Source organism: Trachurus japonicus, chromosome 11 (assembly GCF_045865225.1).
Source record: "Trachurus japonicus isolate A0001 chromosome 11, Traja_1.0".
NCBI classification, from domain to species: Eukaryota; Metazoa; Chordata; class Actinopteri; order Carangiformes; family Carangidae; genus Trachurus; species Trachurus japonicus.
This window is the reverse complement of record NC_140917.1, coordinates 31,144,931-31,167,079: the sequence shown is the minus strand read 5'-3', so window position 1 is coordinate 31,167,079 and position 22,149 is coordinate 31,144,931. Positions and strand designations below refer to the sequence as shown.

The 22,149-nt window shown below is 41.5% G+C and overlaps 1 protein-coding gene across 1 annotated transcript; it reads left to right on the top strand.

Annotated features, from left to right (window-relative positions):
- The first annotated feature begins 3,171 nt into the window (after positions 1-3,171).
- Positions 3,172-20,887, top strand: maneal (mannosidase endo-alpha like). The gene is made up of 4 exons (XM_085792267.1): positions 3,172-3,722; positions 5,345-5,454; positions 18,156-18,232; positions 19,992-20,887. The coding sequence occupies exons 1-4, from the start codon at positions 3,194-3,196 to the stop codon at positions 20,626-20,628; spliced, it is 1,353 nt and encodes a 450-aa protein (XP_085648393.1). The 5' UTR covers positions 3,172-3,193; the 3' UTR covers positions 20,629-20,887.
- Positions 20,888-22,149: the final 1,262 nt, after the last annotated feature.

Sequence of the window (22,149 nt, the reverse complement as noted above, 5' to 3'; positions counted from 1 at the left end):
GAGGTGCATATAAATTGCTAGGAAAAGACAACAATGTTTCACGTATAGTTAGGCTCTTGAGCAGTGTATTTACTGTATGTAACAGCCTGTTTCAGTGCAGCAATTTCATACCAACAATTTAAATATTTACAGAGTGTTGTTCTTGATGACTGCCAAGGCTCATTTAAATTCCACTGAAAAATTAAGCATAAAGTTGATTAATGATCTATGACAGATAATCTTATGGATTAACCTACAATAGAAAGAGATTATTTTATTCAAACTGGAATGGATCTACCTTCACACCTTACAATCCCATATCAAGTATATAATAAGGGTGTATGTAAATGGTAAATAATAATAACTGACACATTGCTCTCAAAATACTACCCTTGTCAATGGATTGAAAGTGAATTAGACTCAAAATGACAGAGAAACATGTGAAATAAAACAAAATGAGACAACAAGATGAATGTGTCTTGTGTGATATATTCCACATACACAGATACCATCTTCAGGGGACACGGGGACATGCAGTCTATTCAGGGATAATGATATACTCTCAGTGACGGTTGGAGGGCAGTGGCCAGCCATGCAGGCAGCGGAACAGCTGCACGCACAGCCACACAGACAATAATGCATTATTTTCTGACTCCCACTAGGTGTCACCTCAATCATGTATTCTCTGAGACCACCCAAGATATTCCAGTAATATTATCTTAAGGTTAGTACATAATTTACAAGAGCAAATAGTGATTGGTTAGATGATCACACAAACAGTACTTTAAAAAAAAAAAAAGTTAAATGAATTGTTAATGGTTTGCTGGGCATAAACACAGACGATAACTAAATAAAGATCAGGTTAAACTATTTGTTGCAAACGCTGCAGTCCGCATCAGTTCTAATCAATAAACTCAGTTTACACGGAAAATTATGAAAATGACAAAAAGAAAGTTTTCATCATAGACACCAAGCTCTAATTCTTTATTGTATGACAGAAACGTTCATAATCTGAGATTATCATTGTTATTGTTATCTTTATTAATAATGACAGGTTGTAGTTAACGAAACATATTAACCTTGAATATGACAAAGGCATGAGTTAATCATACATTTTTGCAGTTAGTTGTAAAACACCAGAGTATCTCTCAGTATTTAGGAGGAACAAACTGTTCTTTGCTTTTTTTTTGTGACGTTTTTGTGAACTGTGACGTTTGCAGATGTGGCCCTAATCCTCTTCTGTATGTCAAACTAAATGGTGCGTTTTCAAAACAAGAAAAAAAAAACATATATGAGATGTGATGAGTGCCACTATGGCTCAGGATGATAGGAGAGAATCAGTAGACCTATAAATCATTGTGTGCAGGGGTGTGTCTACAGGTGGGCTGGGGTGGGGATTGCCCACCCAGAGGAATCATCTGCCCATCCAATTAAAACTCTAAAAGGAAATCCCCATTATAGCTATTGTTTTGAGAGTTCATAGTTCTGCACTGCATTCTAGCCAACTGAAGATCCACATTTGCTCTCTAGTTCATCAAACAAATGCTCATCATAAATCTAACATCACAAATCAGTAGGCTATGTTAATACTGGGTGGAGCAGCTGGGTGAAGACACCTTCTGTCACTGTGTCTGAAGCAGCTATCAAAGTCAAATGTTTCTGTCAGAGAACATGACAGGTTTTTATACAAGCTATAAAGACCATTAAAATCAGAGCTGGCCAATTGGGTAATGTTACAAGGCTGGTAAACGTTCATGGCTGCGCTGTTTATTACCTTCTATTGATGTTACACTTCCTCCCCCACTATTTGGATTATAAATATATGCTCATAAAATCCCTCAGCCTTCTATTTTCCTTTTCTTTTCTTCGCTTTCTTTTATTGCGCACTTATTCTGACTGTAAATGTTAGTGAACTCAATGAATTTTGAGTCAAAAATTGTGTCAGTGACCAAACCATGGGGGTGGGGATCTTCTTGTCACTGGTTCAATGAGAAAAAAATAAAAAAGCGTTTATATAACTTAAATATTCCTTCTTTAAAAAAAAAACAAAAAAAACGTACCAGTAGTCCTATTTCAAAAAAATATTCCTGCTGATAATTTATTGGTTGGAAGGCCCAGTTCTGGGCTTCCCCTTTACCATGGGCCCCAGAACAATTGACCTGTTTGTCCCCCTCTGTAAGCCAGAGTTGGAGGCCCACATGGGTAAAGGGGTCTTATTGATGTTTTCAAATATTTTAAAAACAAAATAATGTTTCATCCGACCCAAAACTGTAGAACCAGAACATTTTGCTGGTCAGCAACATGAAGAATCAAAAGGAGAGAGTCAAGATGCAGTGGCCGAATTAACCAGTGAGCTCTCCACTGAAAAAGAGAAATTAAATCTCCTGGTTTCACTTCAGTCATCAGGCCCTTATCATCTTTGAAAATGTATGATCTGGCACTGTTGTCTGATCTCTCCACAAGCTCCGCCCCCTGTCTCTCTGTGGCTTTAATGACTCCTCATACTTCTTTTTCCGGTCGGGGTTAATCCCACCTCCCTCCTGCTCACACCACAGACACAAATACATCATTGTTTGGTCTAGTGTGAACATTCATTAAAACTGCGCCTCTCTGATCCAGGATCCTGGACTGCTTCAACTGCGACAGGACAGGAGATAGAGACAGAAAACGAGACATCCTCATGTAGTGAAGATGGGATGAGAGGAAGAAGCCGCTGCAACAGCTCGATGCAAAGACGCAAACGGACAGTGGCATCATGCGATTGGACGGAACAAGGAGAGATATTATAACCAGACTTGGGTTGTTCCTTCCAGCTCGGATCTGATCTGATCGGACTGGCCAGACATGAAGGAACTGTTGAGTGAGAGCCATCCATCATCACTTGTGTGTGAGGAAAAGAGGACGGAGGAAGAATAGAATCGGACGCGATCGTCATGTCTGTGCAGAAGAAGCGAGCAGGAGATTTATCGCAGCCGCGCCACAGATGCAGGATGTCCTCGGTTTGTTCTTATGGAAGTGGAATGAGGCTGCTGTAGTTGGTCGTGTGTCTGACAGACTGTCCTGTATGCAGCACACAGACTGAAGCGCTTCTTGTTTTAGCTGCCAGATCGAGGGCCCGGTGGTTCAGTGAAGGCGCCAGCTGGCCGTCATGGGCCGTGTGTGAGCGGTGTGTGTGAGCGGTGTCTAGTCTCCTGCAGCACCACGGACAGCGACGATGATGACTCGGCTGCGCAGGAAGGCTCTGATCGCGCTCTTCCTCTTCACGCTCTTCATTTTCGGGACCATGATGGGGCTCAGGACGCTGAAACCCAGCGACGGCTTCTCGGACATGGCCCCCGGGATGATGGTGGACTTCCCCGGGGAGAGGTCGTCCGACAGGCGGCGATCGGACAGTGTGAAAGACGCGGCGGTGGTGGTGTCCCCGCCGGGCCAGTTCCACATGGGCAGCAGCGACACTAAAGTGGTTTTCACGAAATCCGACAGAGACTACAGCATCTTCTACGATGTTCACATCTTCTACTACCTGTGGTACGGCTCCCCCAGCGTGGACAACAAGTACATCCACTGGGATCACGTGCTGGTGCCACACTGGGACCCTAAGATCGCAGCCAGTCACGCTCAAGGAAGGCACGCGCCTCCAGAGGACATTGCTTCAAGTTTTTACCCAGAGCTGGGACCCTACAGCTCCAGGGACCCAAAGGTGCTGGAGTCACACATGGCCCAGATAGAAGCGGCTGCAGCAGGTAACGCAACATGGACCAGCACATTTAACTCGAAGTGTTCACACTCATAAGAAAGCCTAAAGTTATAACCCACATATCAAAAATAAAATCTATTTTTTTCATAATTTGGGGGCTTCAAATTTTGTTATTAGTAAAAGCAGGGGGAGGGAATGTCAGCTTTGGCCACAGTTTATAATAGCCTACACTAGATCATCTTGCTGTAGGAACCAATGGAATGACTTCTCACTAAACATTTTTGTCAAATTCGCCTATTGCCATTTAATCCCTATTGTTTTAGGAGTATGTTCATCACCTTTAATTAGCCTATCAGTGCAAGCTGTTTTTAGATCGGCGAGGCAGAGACGTGAGCTGCTCAGCTAACAACATAGGCGCATGGTATTTCCACGTTTCCCTCATCAAAATAAATACACAATCCAACAACTCCAAAACACTCACGTGGACAAGTTGTGACCTGCACATTTGCCACGCTATGAGATAATAAGTATAATTGTAACATGACACATTAAGCAAATACTTGGAACTACTTGCGCGTTTGAAATAACTCCGCCCAGCAGCCATGTCTGGATTGGAATGTAGTTCCGTCTACATATTCAGCCTCGAAAACAAATCCATCTCATAATGTTCCATTATTATCTCATAGCGTGGTGAATGTGCAGGTCAAAGCTTGTCCACCAGAGCGTTTTGGAGTTGTTGGATTGTGTATTTGATGAGTTTGATGAGGGAAAGGCGAAAATACTGCGCACCGTGAGAGCTCACGTCTCTGCCCCGCCGATCTAAAAACAGCTTGCACCAACAATTAAAGGGAATGAACCTGCTCATAAAACTACAGGGATTATGGCAATGCGAATTTGCCAAAATGTTGAAATATCCCTGAACTGTCCACACTCTAAGCCAGGACATAAGAAAGCGTAAAGTTATAACCAACATGTCAAAAATAAAATCAAGTTGTTTTTTTTTAATCATTTTTGTGGTTTTTGTTATTATATAGTAAAAGCGGAAAAAAAGAGAAATGTCAGATTTCTTTATAACCATTAACAGCTTCAATGCTTTGGCCACAGTTTATAATACAGTCTACATTTTTACAGTGTTATCTTGTTGTATGAACAACATTACAACATTACATTTTATTGTAAGTGAGAAGTGACTGAGATATCAAAGAAACAGAGCTTACGAGTAGATTAATGTCTCCTATTGGAAAGGGTGACTGTGGGGATACTGGAAATGAAATAAAAAGAGTAGAGCTGGAATTGTGGCTTTACTTTTCGTCTTTATTATTTTCTTATCCACTATAATATGCCAAGGAATTGGATTACCAAGATGTCTGCCTGAGAAATTAAACAAAAAGAATGATGACAGGAGAATAGAAACAGCCCACAAACCTTACTCTGACATAATTATGTAAATAGCCTAACACATTTTAGTCTCTCTCATTAGAAAACATCGCTGCAGTCTGTAGGATAAATACTTAGAGCAGACAGCTACACCCACACCACACTTATTTATTTATGTCAGATTCTTGTTTCCTGTTTCATTGTGTTATTCAAAATGTTGTAGAGATGTACCACAGTCATTCAAAATATGATATTCACATGTTTGTGGTGTGGTGTGGTGTGGTGTGGTAGGGGTGCTGGTGTTGTCCTGGTATCCTCCCGGGGTGGCCGACGACCACGGGGAGCCCACAGAGGACCTGGTTCCCGCTGTCATGGACGCCGCCCACAGGCACAGCATCAAGGTAACTGGTGAGACAACCGGTATGTCTTTTTCCTTTCTGATGATTTACTGATTGACTGAATGATTTACAAACTGACAATGAACTGTGTGCTGCTGCAGTTAAAGACGAGATGTTCATATTCAGCGTTAGAATGAGACGCTGCTAGTTCATGTGGACTTTGATCTGACATAAATACATGATACAAAAGTCATGCTGAGTTTTGTGCATGTGAACATAATCTTAAAAACTAAAGCTGTTACTAAAATAACTAATGAGAGACACAATACAATGAATCCATTTCATTTACTGAACTTCTGCATTATAAAACACTTTTAGGCCATAAAGGAATAGATCTCCCTCACACATAGCCTACAGTACATGTGAGCATCAGTCCAGCAGTGAAATTGATTTCCTCATCCAAGCAAACAGATGGTGCTAGTAAATATTGTTTATTACGCTTTTTAATGTTGTTCTACTGCATTTATTGGTCTTATATAAAGGCCTTTGAAACAGCTTTGTATGAACAGTGCTTTACTCATGGGGCTGGTTGTTGAACCACTGCAGCTGCTATAGCCACTATTACATGAGCCAGCAGGGAAGATGCTAACCCTGGAGAGTCCAAGTCATTGATAATGTATAAGATAACAAAAGAATGTTAATCTGTGATCTCATTGACTTCTGCTGTTAGAAGTCAGACTCAGACTCACTCCTTTTTCGCAGGTTCTTTTCTTTGCTTTACTCTTTCTCTTTCTCATGTTTCAGTTGTTCTTGCTCATCCCCATTATTTCCAACACATACATATCCATGCACCGACCAACACATACACATGCTCACAGACACGCACATGCAAATACATACATATGCACAGATCGCCTTCCTCCACAACATCAAATCATATCTATGTATGTACAGCACTGTTTGCACTAGTAGCTATAGCATCTGTCTTTGTTTATTTGTCCTGTCTAACCATATGTTGTTGTTTTTTGTCTTTGTATGTTTCTGTTGTTCTGCACTTGTCTTGTATTTGCATCACTTAAAGCGATAGTTTAACATTTTGGCAAATTCGCCTATTGCCATAATCCCTATAGTCATAGGGGTAGGTTCATTACCTTTAATTGTCAGTGCGAGCTGTTTTTAGATCGGTGGGGTTTATAGGAGAATAGGGATTATTTTATTATTTGCTTTTGTCAAAATACAATTTTCACCTTAGTGAAGTGTGAACACTGTCAAGATGTTTTTGTTTAGTTTTTGTGTGAGAGCTTCTCCCCTCGTGAAACAAACAGATGGAAACCAACCTTCTGTGGTGGTTTCAAACTTCTTCCATTTCACAATTAATGAGGCTGCAGAAACACTCAGCTGTAGAAATCATCACCACAGTTTCATCCACAGAGAGTTGTTTGGGTCTTTGTCCTGAGCTGCAAGTCTGCCACAGAACAACAAAAGTCAAACTCTAATATGATTAAAGGGATATTTCAACATTTTGGCAAATTCACCCATTGCCATAATCCCTATAGTCATAGCATTAGGTTCGTTACCTTTAATTGTTGGTGCAAGCTGTTTTTCGATCGGCAAGGCAGAGATACAAGCTGTTCAGCTAACGCTACCTAGGCATATGGTATTTCCGGGTTTGCCCCATCAAACTCATCAAATTCACAATCCAACAACTCTAAAACGCTCTGGTGGACAAGTTGTGACCTTCTATGAAATAATAATGGAACGTTACGAGACAGAGTTGCTTTCTAGGTAAATGCGTAGCCGGAACTACATTTCAGACACAGCTGCTCAGCAGAGTGACTTCAAAAAGGCAATATTTGGCAGTATTTGCTTTGTGTGTCATAATCTTACATAATTATACATTATTATTTCATAACGTGGAGAATGTGCAGGTCACAACTTGTCCACCAGAGCGTTTGGATTGTGTATTTGATGAGTTTGATGAGAGAAACCTGGAAATATCATATGCAGCTCACGTTCCTGCCCCGCAAATCTAAAAACAGCTTGCACCGATAATTAAAGGTAACGAACCTACTTCTATGACTATAGGGATTATGGCAATGGGCGAATTTGCCAAAATGTTGCAAACAGGATGCATTTGACCACAGTCTGGATCCTGTGAATACATTGTAGGTTGAAATGTTGCTTGTTACAACTGATGTGACCAGGCCTTTAAAGAGTAGATTGAATCCAGTTTGGGGAAAAGAACATTTGCCCTGTATCCCAAACAGAGAATGTCTTACAGCTGCATCGCCTTCTGCTCCACTGAGACTTACTGACTATGAAGGAAATTTTACCTCCGCATGGGATGTTTTTCAATTTTTAGTGCTCTGACCTCCAAACCTGACATTTAAAGTAATAGGGACGCTGCAGAGAGATGAAGGCTCCCTCCAGCTGAGCCATGTAGCTGTTTTTGAAAGACTTGAAGTGCTGAGCACACTCTGTAGATTCAGCATTAACAAGACAGAGGCGCTTTCCATCGTCCTTATATGGAAGTCTTAAACTGAGAAGTGGGTCTGTGTGTGTCTCAGTCAGACTTACACAACAGTGTATCTCACAGCTGACCTGAGGGCTACTGCTCCAGCATTTCAGCACACTGACAAAATAGAGGCTGAAGTCTGTGTATATGAGCAGTCGTGTGTGTCTGCATTTCCTCTCCGTGCGTGTGTGCGTATGCGCGCGCAAACCTTCGACCATCACGCCATGTGACATTTTGATTTGGACACAGTCTGTCAATATTTGAAAATGGGATGAGGTGTAAAGATTGATCATGCTTCTAAATGTAATCCTGAGCAGAGCACTGGTGTCACAGAAATCAGTTACAAGCACATCACACATGACGGACAGGAGGACACAGGCTGATCTATAATCCCTCCGGCCCCTCCACCCTCACAAATTAAGCATAGATTGACCCTGTTAGCTGAGTGAAACATCAAGTGATGTCAGGATGCTGGATGCAAACAAGTGAGAAATTAGAATTTAAGTAGAGCAGATTACGCTCTAATGACAAAATCCCTCATTATGGCAACAAACCTCTTTACTAGAACAAGGAAGCTTTCTTGTTTTAATGGTGGAGTCACTCTCTGTCAGGAAACAGATGAGATTTCAACATGTGAATGAACTGATCGCACTTTTATTCCTTTTATTGTTAATACACATCACGCAACAGCATGTGCTTTTTTTAAAGGATGTGCCATTGTCACTGATAACACAGGCATTCTTTAATTAAGAGGTGTAATGTTAGAGGTGTGAGAATTATCACTTTACTCTGCATTTAGTTTCTTTTCAGTGTTTTGTGTGCGTCTGCAGCTTCCTTGTTGGCTTCAACCTTGTTTTTAGCAACAATAGGCAGTTTACCTTTAAAGGTAGAGTCTGGTGTAGTCGGGACATTTCTAGGCGGAGTCAGCGTGTTTTACCCAGCCAATGACGGAGCACAGGTGAAGTTGGGCATGCAGCGGCATGAACTGTTAAGCCAGGAGAAATGGTGGATACATACTTACCCAGTGTCCCCCCCAATAATATCCTTGTCAGCGTTGTTTATTGATAAACCCAGCAGATTGAGACACTTTATTTTTATTTTTTTTATTTTTTTTAAAGTACATTTTTGGCTTTTTCGCCTTTATTTCAGTCTTGTCCATCAGTAGAGATGGACAGGAAAGGGGGAGGCAGAGAGAGGGGGAATGACATGCAGGACAGGGCTGCCCGACGCGGGATTCGAACCGGGGCCTGCGTTGAGGACTATAGCCTCTACGTGGGGCGGCCGCTTTAACCACTGCGCCACGCACTGCCCCGATTGAGACACTTTAGGGGGGTTCTTATTTATGGCCCTTTTCCACTGGCGTGGACATGTCTCTACTCGTTTTTAGTTTTTTGCTTTTCCACTAGCACTTGAACGCGATGTCCGACACGAGAATCAAACCCGCTAAGTTTAGAAACACAGTGGCAGCAGCGACCACTGATCTGTAGGCTACTGAGACTGTTGTTATTCTTTCACCTGAGTTCACTGACAAGAAAGCGAGATGACGCGGCCATAGCCACCGTGATATGAGCAAGATAGTTAGTTTACCTTAGTACTCGCGAGTAGCCTACTGTGTTCCGCTGTGAAGGTGGAGACATGCGGTGGTGGTGTATTTGCAATGATAAAAAAAAAGAAAAAAGAAAAAAAAAGAAATTTGAAGGAGTGGCGGCTAGGATTTAGGAATGGCATGAATGTAGAGGAAACACTGCCACAGAAAAGGAAATGCAGTCTGAGTGAGGCACTGGAGTATCAAGTGGAGAAGGGTTCCATGTGAACAGCAGCTGAACACAGGTCAGTCCTGACAGCTGGGAGGCGTGGCAGTTGAGCCTGAGAGGAGGGGCCCAGTTTGGATGTTGTGTTTACAAACTGCAAAGAACAAACCTAAAGAGCCCGTCCACACGGATACGGGTTTCAGTGAATCCGCATACGTTTTTTATTGTTTCGGTGTCTCGTCCAGACTGAAATGGTGGGGGCTTTGGGGGGTGAAAACAGTATTTTTTGTAAACAGGTCCCAGAGTGGGAAAATCTCAAAATGCCGCCCGAGCGTTTTCGTGTAGACACCCAAAACAGATATTTTGTGAAATGATGATGTCATACCCCCCACTGCTCTCTCCTGTAACCCGGGCAACACCACTACATACAGTCTATAGACATACCGTAACAATAACAACGGCCAACTACTGTCGGTCCCTCGGACACTGCAGCTGAATTGCGACAGTTAATTTAAATCATCATCGACCATCACATTTGCTCCGACACGACTCCCAGTCGACATTTAATCCACGTATATTGTTTGAAGTTTGAATACAGCGGGGGAGCTTTCCATCTTCTTCTGTTTGTGGTGTATGTGTGGCAGCGTTACAGCGCCACACACAGGTCTGGCATATATGTACGGATTTAGAAATGTTGTAAGTGATGCTTATACTTTAGTTTGAGTGAGTTTTAGAAAAGTAAAATGTCTTATGCAATGGAAATGTAACCACAGCACCTTTGATGATGTCATATCAAAGTTCCAGACATCAGTCACCTCACACAATCTCACGACAGTCATCTTGAGCTGTGCCATCACTGTCTCAGTCCTCCATGACATGAACATGACACGTGAGTGAAACTGTCTCTGCTCCAGCTGACAGTTGGGTTTCCAGTGTGTCAAACAGAGACGCTGCTGGACGGGTTGTAGCTGGACAACACTGGGGCTGTGAATCAGTCTGGACAGGCAGACACCCAGGAACCGTCCCTGACTGGTGCTGTTGTGCCAGGGCCGGCCCTAGCATTTTGGTGGCCCTAAACAAGATTTTTGTTTGTGGTCCAAATCACTGGTTAAAACTGAATACAGACATGTTTATGCCCTCTGAGGTTTGAGGCTACTTTCTCGACTTTTACATATTTTCTTAAATGTATCCTTTTAAGACACTTGCAGATGTAACAATACTCAAGTGTTTTATGTCTAAATATTAGAACCTCCGCTGTAAGCACACTGAGGCCAGTTTGCCCTATAACACTGTATAAAGAAATAATTTAGTCTGCTTTTTGAAAAATTTTCAAATCCCTTGTGAAAACACACCTTCAGTCATGAGAATGAACTGTTTTGGTGCTTGAAATAGGATATGAATACAGTAATAGATAAGTGTAGAAAACAAGTCTAAAATGAAATGTTGTACTTTTTGAGCACAAATGTTGTCATTCTGCCGTTCTATTTTCACCAAATGTCTCAAATGTGAGATAAAAGAAGCTGAATATTGACTTCAAATTACATATAAAGCTCATAGCGTGCACGTGCAGACCTCAGGATGTTTAAATGACTTGATGAACCCCGGTACCTTTCTGATCATGTGGCCCCCCACCTAACGGCTGTGGCCCTAAACAACCGCATAGAGTGTTTATGCCAGGGGCCGGCCCTGTGTTGTGCAGTTACACTTTGCACTTTAACACTATCTTGATTGGCAGTTTCCTGTTTACACCAACACACACAAAGTCTATGAGAATGGTTATGTGATATTCCCTCACAGGTGTGTTCATTTGAATGGAAATTCTTTCTGAAACAAAGCTAAGAGATTTTTTTTTTCTTTCACACCAAATCTTTCATATTATAGTGAAGAAATAAAAAATAAAACTGGAGAAAATAAGGTTAAAGGTAGCTTTGGAGTTGTTATTCTGGAGCATTTCTTACTAAATTGCTTAAATTCCTCTTCAAACTATGATTGCAACCAATTAACTGAATGCTTTCCACAAAAATGAAAAAAGTCAGTCACCTGTGCGACGGACAATCCTGTAACAACAGCATCCAATTATCTGGAAGGCCATGTTCAAGTCAATTGGGAAAGGGGCTTCGACTTGAGTTTTTTCAACTACCTTTAGAGTTATGATGACGCATTCCTTTTACATTTTCAAAATGACAGAAAAGCAAAAGGGCCCAAAGCAAAAGTCTGCGCCCCCTGCATAGTTAGTACATATTACCCCCCCCCCTTTGGAAACTATCACAGTGTATGAACAGTAAATATCTTGTCTGATACCTTGGTCAAAGTTATCTGAGAGCTCAAGTCTCCTGGGTTTCTCATTCTTTTGCAGGCTGCTGCTTTGTTTCCCTTTTTCACTCTAAATAATACACTGATAATGCTTAGAATATTCCAAAATAGTATTTCATGTTTTGTGTTTTGGAGATCATTTCATCTTCCACTTGCTGAACTGTTCACATTAACAGAAATCTAGACCAGGGGTGCCCAAACTTTTGCATACCACTGTATGTGCACATGCTTGAATTGCCAAGAAGAAATGGGATGTATCCAACATTAGACTTTAGTCTGTGTTGCTGCTCTGGTGGAAAGAATCAGAGACTGGTTGGATGTGTTGTGTGTGCAGTGAACTCAGGTCACACTGCAGGATTCCAAGCCATTTTGAGCCACATCAAAGCCTCCAGAAGCAAAGTCGTACGTCTTTCATGATGGTATTCTGCATCTGCACTTTTGAATTCATCATCTCAGTTTCACATAATTAGGTGAATGAATGCAGCACACAGCGACACAGTGATATAACATCGCTTCAGGTGAATGTTTTTCATTATCTGTAGAAGGGCCAAACGCTGGTGAAAACCGCTCAAGAGGCTTGTTTGTTGTGGCAGAATCTATACACCTGAGGCTGGGGATGTAAATACAAGGGGGGGGGGGTGTGCTGACTGCTGAGCAAACAAAGCACTTCTCACCCGGCTTATTCAGACAAACGGGGACAGATTGAACAGCGCCTTATACCTCGCCGGCCTTTCATAGGGTTTCCGACTAGTCCAAACGGCTGCGGGTGCCAAACGCCACTGCCGCGTTGCCATGGAAACTGTTTATGAAGACCTTGCAGCCGCTTTTTGAAAGATGGTGTGGGCGGTGAGCGTTGGGTGTTTGTGGCTCCAGCTCTGTCGGTGCTCTGCTGTTTGCCACGGTGCTGCGGTACAGCTGAGGCAAACAGAGTGAGAGCATCCATCACTCTCTTACCTTATTCACATTTTAATTAGCTTCCTCAAAAACTACTCAAATAGGGATGACATGAATCTTTAAAAAAAAAAACTCAGCAGATACTATTTTAGTTTTTGATCACCACTGAGAGGCAGAAAAAAGGGAGATTTTAGGAGACAGTGTGGATTGGGTGGTATAGATGTCACCCTGTGTTCTCTGGATGCGTTGATGGATGAGATAACTATACAGGACATGGCTGTGGGGATGGTGAGCATCTGCTCCACTTGTTCTCCGCTCCTCCTCCCTCTCACCTTCATCCTGCAGAAACCCTCAGCATCCTGCAGGCTAAACTTAGGCTCTGTCTGCTGCTGTCTCTTCCTGTCTTTATACCACAGGAAAAGGACACAGTTTGCCCGCCTGTTTGTGCCGGGGTAGTCATGCAGGAACATGAGCACACTCAGTCTGCCTCAGTCCGATTTTCCAATTTAGAAGTATATAACTTGCAACATGATTTTTTTTTTCTTTTTAACTTAACCTTCCTCTTGTGTTCAGGTCACCACTGACCTGTTTTTAGGTTTTTAATGCATAAAAGTACCACATACATTTGTTTATTGCATCAAGGCTTTTTGGCTTTGTCAGGAACCTCAAAAAACGAAATTTTAAACGAAATTTTAAAAATTCTAAAATGCACTGTTTCAAATTATGACATTTGTGTTGTTAGGGTCGGTTATAACGATTAGAACCATAATGAGAGTTAAAACTGAAATCATAAGTGCAAACCAACCTTTTCATGGATAAGGAAGCCTAACAACGTAACCAAGAGATGAGAAACAAATGGGATGATAAATAATTGTTTTAGTGTTTTACAGCTGATTTAAGACTCGGGTCAGAACCGACCCTAACACAAGAGATGGAAGGAGAAAGCTGACAAGAGGAAGGTTACATTGAAGCCAAGGAGTATACTGACAAAAAAGGCTCAGGGGCCCACAACAACAAAATGTTAACCAACCTTTTCATGGATAAGGAAGCCTAACAATGTAACCAAGAGATGAGAAACAAATGGGATGATAAATAATTGTTTTTAGTGTGTTTTACAGCTGATTTAAGACTCCGGTCAGAACTGACCCTAAGCAGAAAGCTAACACAAGACGAAGGTTAAAGGGACCGTGTTAGGGACGTGGCAGTGCTGTGCTGTAGATTTAGAGATCAGCCTCTGGCCTGTTGTGTGTGTCCGTGTAGAAATACACTTAGAGATAGAACAGACTGTCCTTCAGTAAAAAAAAACAAAAAACAAAACATTTGTTCAGCAGCATATTAAGACCCATGGGTACATTTAATTTAAGGCAACATCTGGCGGCTGTAGTAGAAGTGGTTTGTGTTGATGGATGTGTGAGTCTTTATCTAACGTAATCACATCATTAGTATAGTAACCATGACAACAAGGTTACTTAAATATTGAGGAAGTAGCCCTTTAATATTTACAGAAGCCATGATCTTTTTCTAACCCTATAGTACTGTATGTGCCTAAACCTAATGAAGCCATATGGGTGGTAGAGTGGCAGCTATATAACGGTAACCATGACAATCAAGGTCCATTACACCACTGTAGATGTGCTATTTCAGGAGACTCTCCTCATCATAAAAAGGGGTTGAAAGGACCTATACATTTGTTCAGGTTGGAGGACGTGTTGACATGGGAATAGAAAAAAGACCTGCTGATGTCATACTGACTTCTAACCAATAAAACTGACCACTTCTAGCAGAGCAGTCTGTCTGGGCTGAACCTGGATGACTCACACTGATGATACACACATGAAAATGTTTTAGTACGTACTAATGTAGGCTATATTAACAGTGGCTGATGCTAATGGCCCAATAAAAGCAGGGAAAGCTGTAGAGAGTGCAGCTACCAATCAATGAAGGATTTCTGCTAATAGAAATGTTTTCTTTTGTTATGTCTTGAGAATATAAATGTTTCATGTCAATGAAATCATTATTGTTAACAATGAGAATTCCAGCAGATTATAAATTCAGTTTAAAAAAGAGCTGATGTTTCCCCTGGAAGCGACTTCAAGTGGTGCCAGCAACGAATGAGTGAAGAAATCCTTTGTACTAATTCTTTTTTACAGGTGGATTTGCTATAGAGAGTGGCCTACATACAGTACTGTCACCAGGAAATACTCACATGCTGCAGTCCGAGGCCAACACAGCCTCTGACTGCCATGTGCTGGTTCCACTGTCACTGACTACAACCTGGAAGAATGTTACCACACCACACACTTTATTGTCCCCATGGGGAAAATTGTCTTGGACTCCCAGTGTTGAACACATCCTGCTTCCACAACACAGATAAAATCAATGTAACAACCATCAAGAAAACATATTACAGAAACAGAAGGTGCCAATAACACATAGTGCACTTAGAACACAAAAAGCAAAAACACCATGGCAGTATTACACAACCCTGCAGCCAACAGTTTTGTTTAAAATATTAATTGAGGTATTAACAGACAAATTTTAAAATGCTTAAGATTAAAATCTCACCCCACTTGAATGAAGTACTGTCTACTGCAAACTCTGATACTTTACTCAGAGCCATGCTGTGTCTGAAAAGTCTGGATCCTTCAGTCAGTCTATTCACAGTCACTGTGAATATACAGAATGTAGTGTGGTATTGTCCCAAATAAAACGCTGTACATGTGACGTCTGTGGTCGAACAGCTAAATTTCCACTGACTGCTTCCCTCATTCCACTTGAAAATTAATATTTTGACATGTGTTGCCATGGACAACATAGTGCCATCAGTGCCAGGAACATGTCCTTCTCCCTCAGACGTCGTTTTCACAAGTTCTATATGTTCTACTATGAAGCCAAGTGTCAAACTGTTTGACCATTCTGAATGCACTGTGATGAGAGCAAAGTGAAATAGTAAGTGGTACTCTCATCCCTGACACCTGTTGTCTGTGGACTTTAAAGGGGAGATATTATGGACATATCACTTTTTAAAGGCTCTTTAACATATATTTGGGTGTTTGTCTTGCCTTCCAGCCCCTAAAATGTGAGAATTGACAAAAAACATCTGTAATGTTCAGACTCCCTAGGTTGAAATCCATGTGGTTTTATGAGCTGTTCCCTCAGATGTCTTCCAATGATGTAATTCATTTTCGAATTTGCATAATCCCACCCCTACCTGTACCAGTAGAAGGGACGGGGCAAACAGTGGTTCATTTGCATTTAAAGGGACAGACACTGAAACCAGCCATTCTGAACAGGGCTGTTTTGAGAGGATGAAAAGAGCTGTGATGTTTGATCCTTGGGGGATTTTGACCAAAGCATGCCACAGACATGTCTTTAAGACACCTGGGAACTATTTTAATTTGTGGAAAGGAGGCAGAATATGTCTCCTTTAAAAAGCTCTTGGTGATGGTGATGTAAATACTTTCATCATCTCAGGGTGATGTATTACAAACCTACATCAACAAACAAATTGTCAACCACTTCTTGATTTGAAGTTATAACCAAGATACACAGGCTTGATCATTTATTAATACAGGTGTATTCAATGAAGCAAGAGTCTCTAATGATTTGAAAGGTCAGACGAGTCCGTCCCACTGCATTCACACAGCTCTGAACAGCAGGAGAAACATGCTTCACTTTTCATTGCCGGTAGACTCTGTTCATAATTTGAATAGAATTCCACAGCAGCAGCCTTTGTGACAGGCATTCATCTGTCACTCATCAAGAGGCACATGTATTATGTAGATCCAGAAATCCTGTGCAGGTGCTAAGCAATACTTATCCACACAAAGGAATACGCATCAGCTCATTTTTATATAATTTATTCCTCTCTTCAGGGCATGACTGACATGTCTTCCATCAGTTACTCTGTAGGTGTCACTCATTTGTCTCCCTCGTGACTATTTGTGGCTGAGACGTTGTCAATCCAAGACATGGAAGATAAAAGAATGGGGAACAGAACTCAGCAGCACCACATGACAATACACACTCTGTGGTTTGGAAACAGCATGATGGGAATTGTTCTAAATTCAAATTCTGCCTCTTAAAAACATATTAAACTTTTTTTAACTCATTGTCTGTACAAGAAAACTTTAACTTATTATAACAATTCTAATTCTCAGCATAATAAACATCTGCATACTTCTAAATGAAAAAGATAGATCACAGACTAATAGTAAACTTTATAACACTACCTGTCAACAGCATCATCTTCAGCTGGCCCACCAGTGCTGCACCTCCCATATGCCCATTGCTAAACTGGCACTTTGATTGCAGTTACAAGTCTATGGTGGACACAACAACACGTAGTCCAAGCTACAGGGACCACTGCAGGCAGAGACACTTTTAAAGCAACCTCAATATTTTGACAGTGGCCTGTGTATAAATGCCAGAGTGGCCACAGGGAGTGATGTCTAAACTAGTTGTCATGGAGATATAGCCTCTGGGAGGGCACAATGGATTTAGACTTAGACTAGATTTTATTGTCATTCAGGATACACTGTAGGCTATATATGGTCAGGTAATACGGTGGGGCAATGCCCATTGGTTCTCTTTCGACCAATAAATTATCCATCTATCTATCTAATTTAGTCTATTTATATTGCTCACTATTATGCACTAAGACAATGTGCTTCATAAAAAATAAGAATAAATTTAATAAGAATAATCAAGACCACAAAAAGTGCAATTTAAGAGGAATTTATAACAGCAGAAGTGAACATTGAAAGGAAAAACCTTTGATGTGGAGTTGTGAGAGGATAAAGGTTTATATTTAGATTATTTTAATGATTGCACTGATTGCTCTGTTCTCTTATTGTCATTTTTTCACATTTATTCTATTTTATTATGTTTAGATGTTGTTTTAACTCTGTACCCACCTATAGTATGTGCAGCACTTTGGTTGACTGCTGTCCTTTTAAATGTACTTTAGAAATAAATCCTCACTTGACTTGACTTGGCTCAACTTGACTTAACTTCACATGGTTCATGGTGTGATAACAAGACAGTAAAGATGCTGTGCTTAGGATATGAAGAATGTGCTTTAATATCTGACAGCACTAAGTAATCAACAAGCTCCACTTATAACAGATGCCTAAATGTTGCCTTCACCATCAAAACAAATACTGAACTTGAATAACCAGCAAGTGTTCAATGTGGAAAATCAATTCATTCTTTTTCAGGATGCATTTTAATCATCTTCAGCTTTTAATTTCTTTAAGCTAATGTCTGTGTTCAAATGTATTTTTGCACAGGTGGCCTTTCACATACAGCCATACAAAGGGCGGACGGACCAGAGCATGCATGACAACATCAAGTACATCACTGACAAGTAAGCTGTTTGTCTGTGTCACATGTGTTTCTTTTGTTTCAGCAAAGAGTCAACCTCTGCCTCGCCCTTCAGCACCCACATTTATACAGTGTTCATCTAATAAGACATTTGGCACTGGTCTTAACAGCAAAATGTGACCAGGAACCAGACCCCCAGTCTCAGTGATGCCATGTTTATGATGCTGAACTGGAGTAAAATCAAAGCCCGGGCTGGTCTGCCATGAGTTCTGATTCCTGGTTTTTATACTGTTGCCAGTTACAGAGACCCACTGTGCCGACCATCTGTATAAAATCAAACACATACTGGAAAGACAGGGGATAGGAGATAACAGTTTGAGTAAAGCATGAATCATTTATCAATGTCAGACCCAAACTCACCCTGTGGAACTGTATTAAAGGTGCTGGGCACAGAATTTTACAATCGATAAAACTATGAAACATTCATATATTTAATGATTTAAAATAGCATCAGACCACTGATAAATGTGTAGTGATCTCTATAAATCTCCAGCCTGGCTCGGAGACAAGAGTTTATTTTATATAACCATCCCATTTAGTATGAAGATAGATCCATGTGTTCTTTGTAGAGCATATAATCTGGTTTCTATAATAATTTATAAATCATATAGGCTACAGAAGTTGATTAACAACTGGAATCAAGGGTTTATTTCATTTAAAGGTCCCATTCAGTATAAAGATAGATGTCTATGTTCGTTGATTATAGAGCATATAATCTGGCTTCTGTATTAATACTGTGAAAATATCAGTCCACACAGCTTGTATTCAGAACCTCTACCTTAAGACCAGACCGTCAGGACTTCTGTAACTTTGTGATGTCACAACAAAGACACTCAGCATATTTAGTGTTAACCTTAAAGGTAGAGTCTGGAGGTTTGTTCCTAGCAGTTTGTCCCACTTCTCTGGCTCAACTGTGCAGCCTCCTGCCACTGACAGCAGAATTTAGCGTCGAGCTAGCAGGTGTTAGCTGTGGTGGATAGCATCCACCGCTAGCACTCGCTAGCATCACAGCTAGCAGCCCTTTGAAACTTCACCTGAGCTCTGTCATTGGACTCAGAAGCGTCCCTGTGCACAACAAAACAAAGCAAAAGACCAAAATACAGGCGGGGGGAGGGGGCGCTGCAGACACAGTCACCACCACACCGGACTAGAATCCCATAGGTGTTGATTAAGCCAGATTTCATTTGTATAGGCCTAAGCAAAAACCTCCTCCTCTACCTTTAAATCTGCTATATTTTGTTCATTGAGACAGAACAGTCAGCCAATGAGACTAAGAGCCTCCTCTCTTCTAAATGGCTTACTGACCTTTTGCTACCGGGAAATTCAGAGAAGCACCAAAGAGGAGATGTAAAACTACACTGGGGGTCTTAAAACTGCAAATATACCTCTTATGCCAATACCTCAGAATAAACACAAGTGTAATATGGGACCTTTAACATCTATAAAATGAAACTCTTTACTTGACTTGAAAACTGCACAATGAATTTTTATGAACAAGAACTCACATGACTGTGTGTGATGTGAATTGTAGCTCAACTCTGCAGTTTCCTCAGTCCTATAGAAGGTTTTAGCCTTTTGCTCTCAGGGAGCACCCGCTAACACCCACTCTGCAGTACCCTGCTGCCCTACACCAAGCAGTAGGCTACACAGATTAAATAAGTCTCCTTATGACCATAACATATCAGGCGTGTGTGCAGTGTTCAGGAAATATACTGTATTTTCTTTCCTCCGTTTTTTCTCAGGTATGGAAAACACGGCGCCTTCTACAGATTCAGGTCCAGCACCGGGCGAGTGCTGCCCCTCTTTTACGTCTACGACTCCTACCTGACGCCCCCAGAGTCCTGGGCCGAGCTCCTGACGCCCAAAGGCTCCCACAGCATCAGAGGCACGCCTTACGACGGCATCTTCGTGGCCCTCATCGTCGAGGAGCGCCACAAACACGACATCCTGGCCAGCGGCTTCGACGGCATGTACACCTACTTCGCCTCCAACGGCTTCTCCTTCGGTTCGTCGCACCAGAACTGGAAGGCCGTCAAGACGTTCTGCGACGCCAACAACCTGCTGTTCGTCCCCAGCGTGGGCCCGGGGTACGTCGACACGGCCGTTCGACCGTGGAACAACCACAACACCAGGAACCGGGTGAACGGACGTTACTACGAGACATCCCTGCAGGCAGCTCTGTCTGTCAGACCGGAGATCGTCACCATTACTTCTTTTAATCAGTGGCATGAAGGGACGCAGATAGAGAAGGCCGTACCTAAGAAAACAGTCACCCGTTTGTACCTAGACTACCAACCCAACCAGCCCGGCCACTACCTGGAGCTCACACGTCAGTGGGCCGAGACCTTTAACAAGGAGAAGGACAAATGGCTGATGTGAGCAGGGTTTTATTATGTGGATAGACCTACTCAGCCTCTCACTGTAGAAAGAAAACCAGTCTCTGTTTGTACACCTTCCTGTTTTTCTCCATCTCACTAGCACTGCTGATATTGCTTTTTCCCAAATGTTCACTCTGCCACCACTGGTCCCATCACTAACATTGATGTACATGTTGATAATATTGGCTCTACAAGGTCGGTGGACAGTGATGGATAATCGTTGTTTCCTGATACCAAATCAGTTCAGTGTCTGTTTGAGACGTCAAGATTGTGTACAGTGACTCTGCTCTGTTGGATCTTTTTTTTTTCTTATTTTCTTATGATAGGAGACTGTTCTTGTTCTAAGAATGTTCTTTCCTGTGTTCCCCTTTGAAGACAAATTAAAATATGTGTCTGTTTACCGTTAGAGGATCGGTGTTTGATGTGAAGCGACAATGGTAGAAAATGTAGGTTGGAGCGTTCATCAGAGATGATGTAATGACAGCGACCGAGTTGTAAGGTGCTCATTCACTGCAGTCGATCTAAAAAGAGGCTGTGAAGTGTTTAAAAGACGAGACAGACGAGGTGCACCCGCTGAGCTGAATTATGTCTGCGCTGACGAATTACACTGCATTTGTGTCTTTTGTCATACTTTACATTTCACAGACAAATGATTAACAAATATCACCACATTGTAACTAGAAATAGCCTACTCTAGTTTATTCACTGTTCGGTAGACGGCTGAAGAGGAAATCTCTGCAGACTTCAGTCGTAAAGGATCATTCTCCATTTCTACAACTCATTCATTGCTTTATTTATGATCACTAATCAATATGGTAACACTACTCCAACCAAAGCTGACAGCTTGGGATGTGGTGACATTCCTATGACAAACTCAAACATGGCATGTGAAAAAAATAAAATCAAAAAATATCCACGGACCCAGATGAACTATAAAGATCTGAGTGTGTCTGAAATGTGCAGAATGGTGACAGGACAGCAAGGTAAGTCAAGCAGAAACCTTTAAAGGGGACATATTATGGAAATATCACTTTTTAAAGGCTCTTTAACATATATTTAGGTGTTTGTCTTGCCTTCCGGACCCCAAAATGTGAGAATTGACAAAAGAACGAGCTGTTCCCTCATACGCTCTCGTGGACAAGTTGTGATAACGGAATGCTACGAGACAGAGTTGTTTTCGAGGTAAATTCGTGCAAAACCGCTGAGATCAGAAGATTAGAAGTGGAATGCAAGGTTGGAAAGGAAGTGAGTCAATGAGTGTCATATCAGCAGATTACAGAATATAAATTACTTTAATCAACACAGATTACATTTGTACTAAAGTGCACAAATAGAGTCAATTAGAGTACAGTTACATTGTCTTTAAATGCATGATTAGGTTTTTGGGACCATGTGATGTGGTCATTATTACTAACACTATGAAACAATGAAAACTGCAATAGACCAACACATATAGGGTATCCCACAATGCATTTGTGTTTGTGCCAGTGCTGGTTTAATAAGGTTAATTTAATTTGACCAA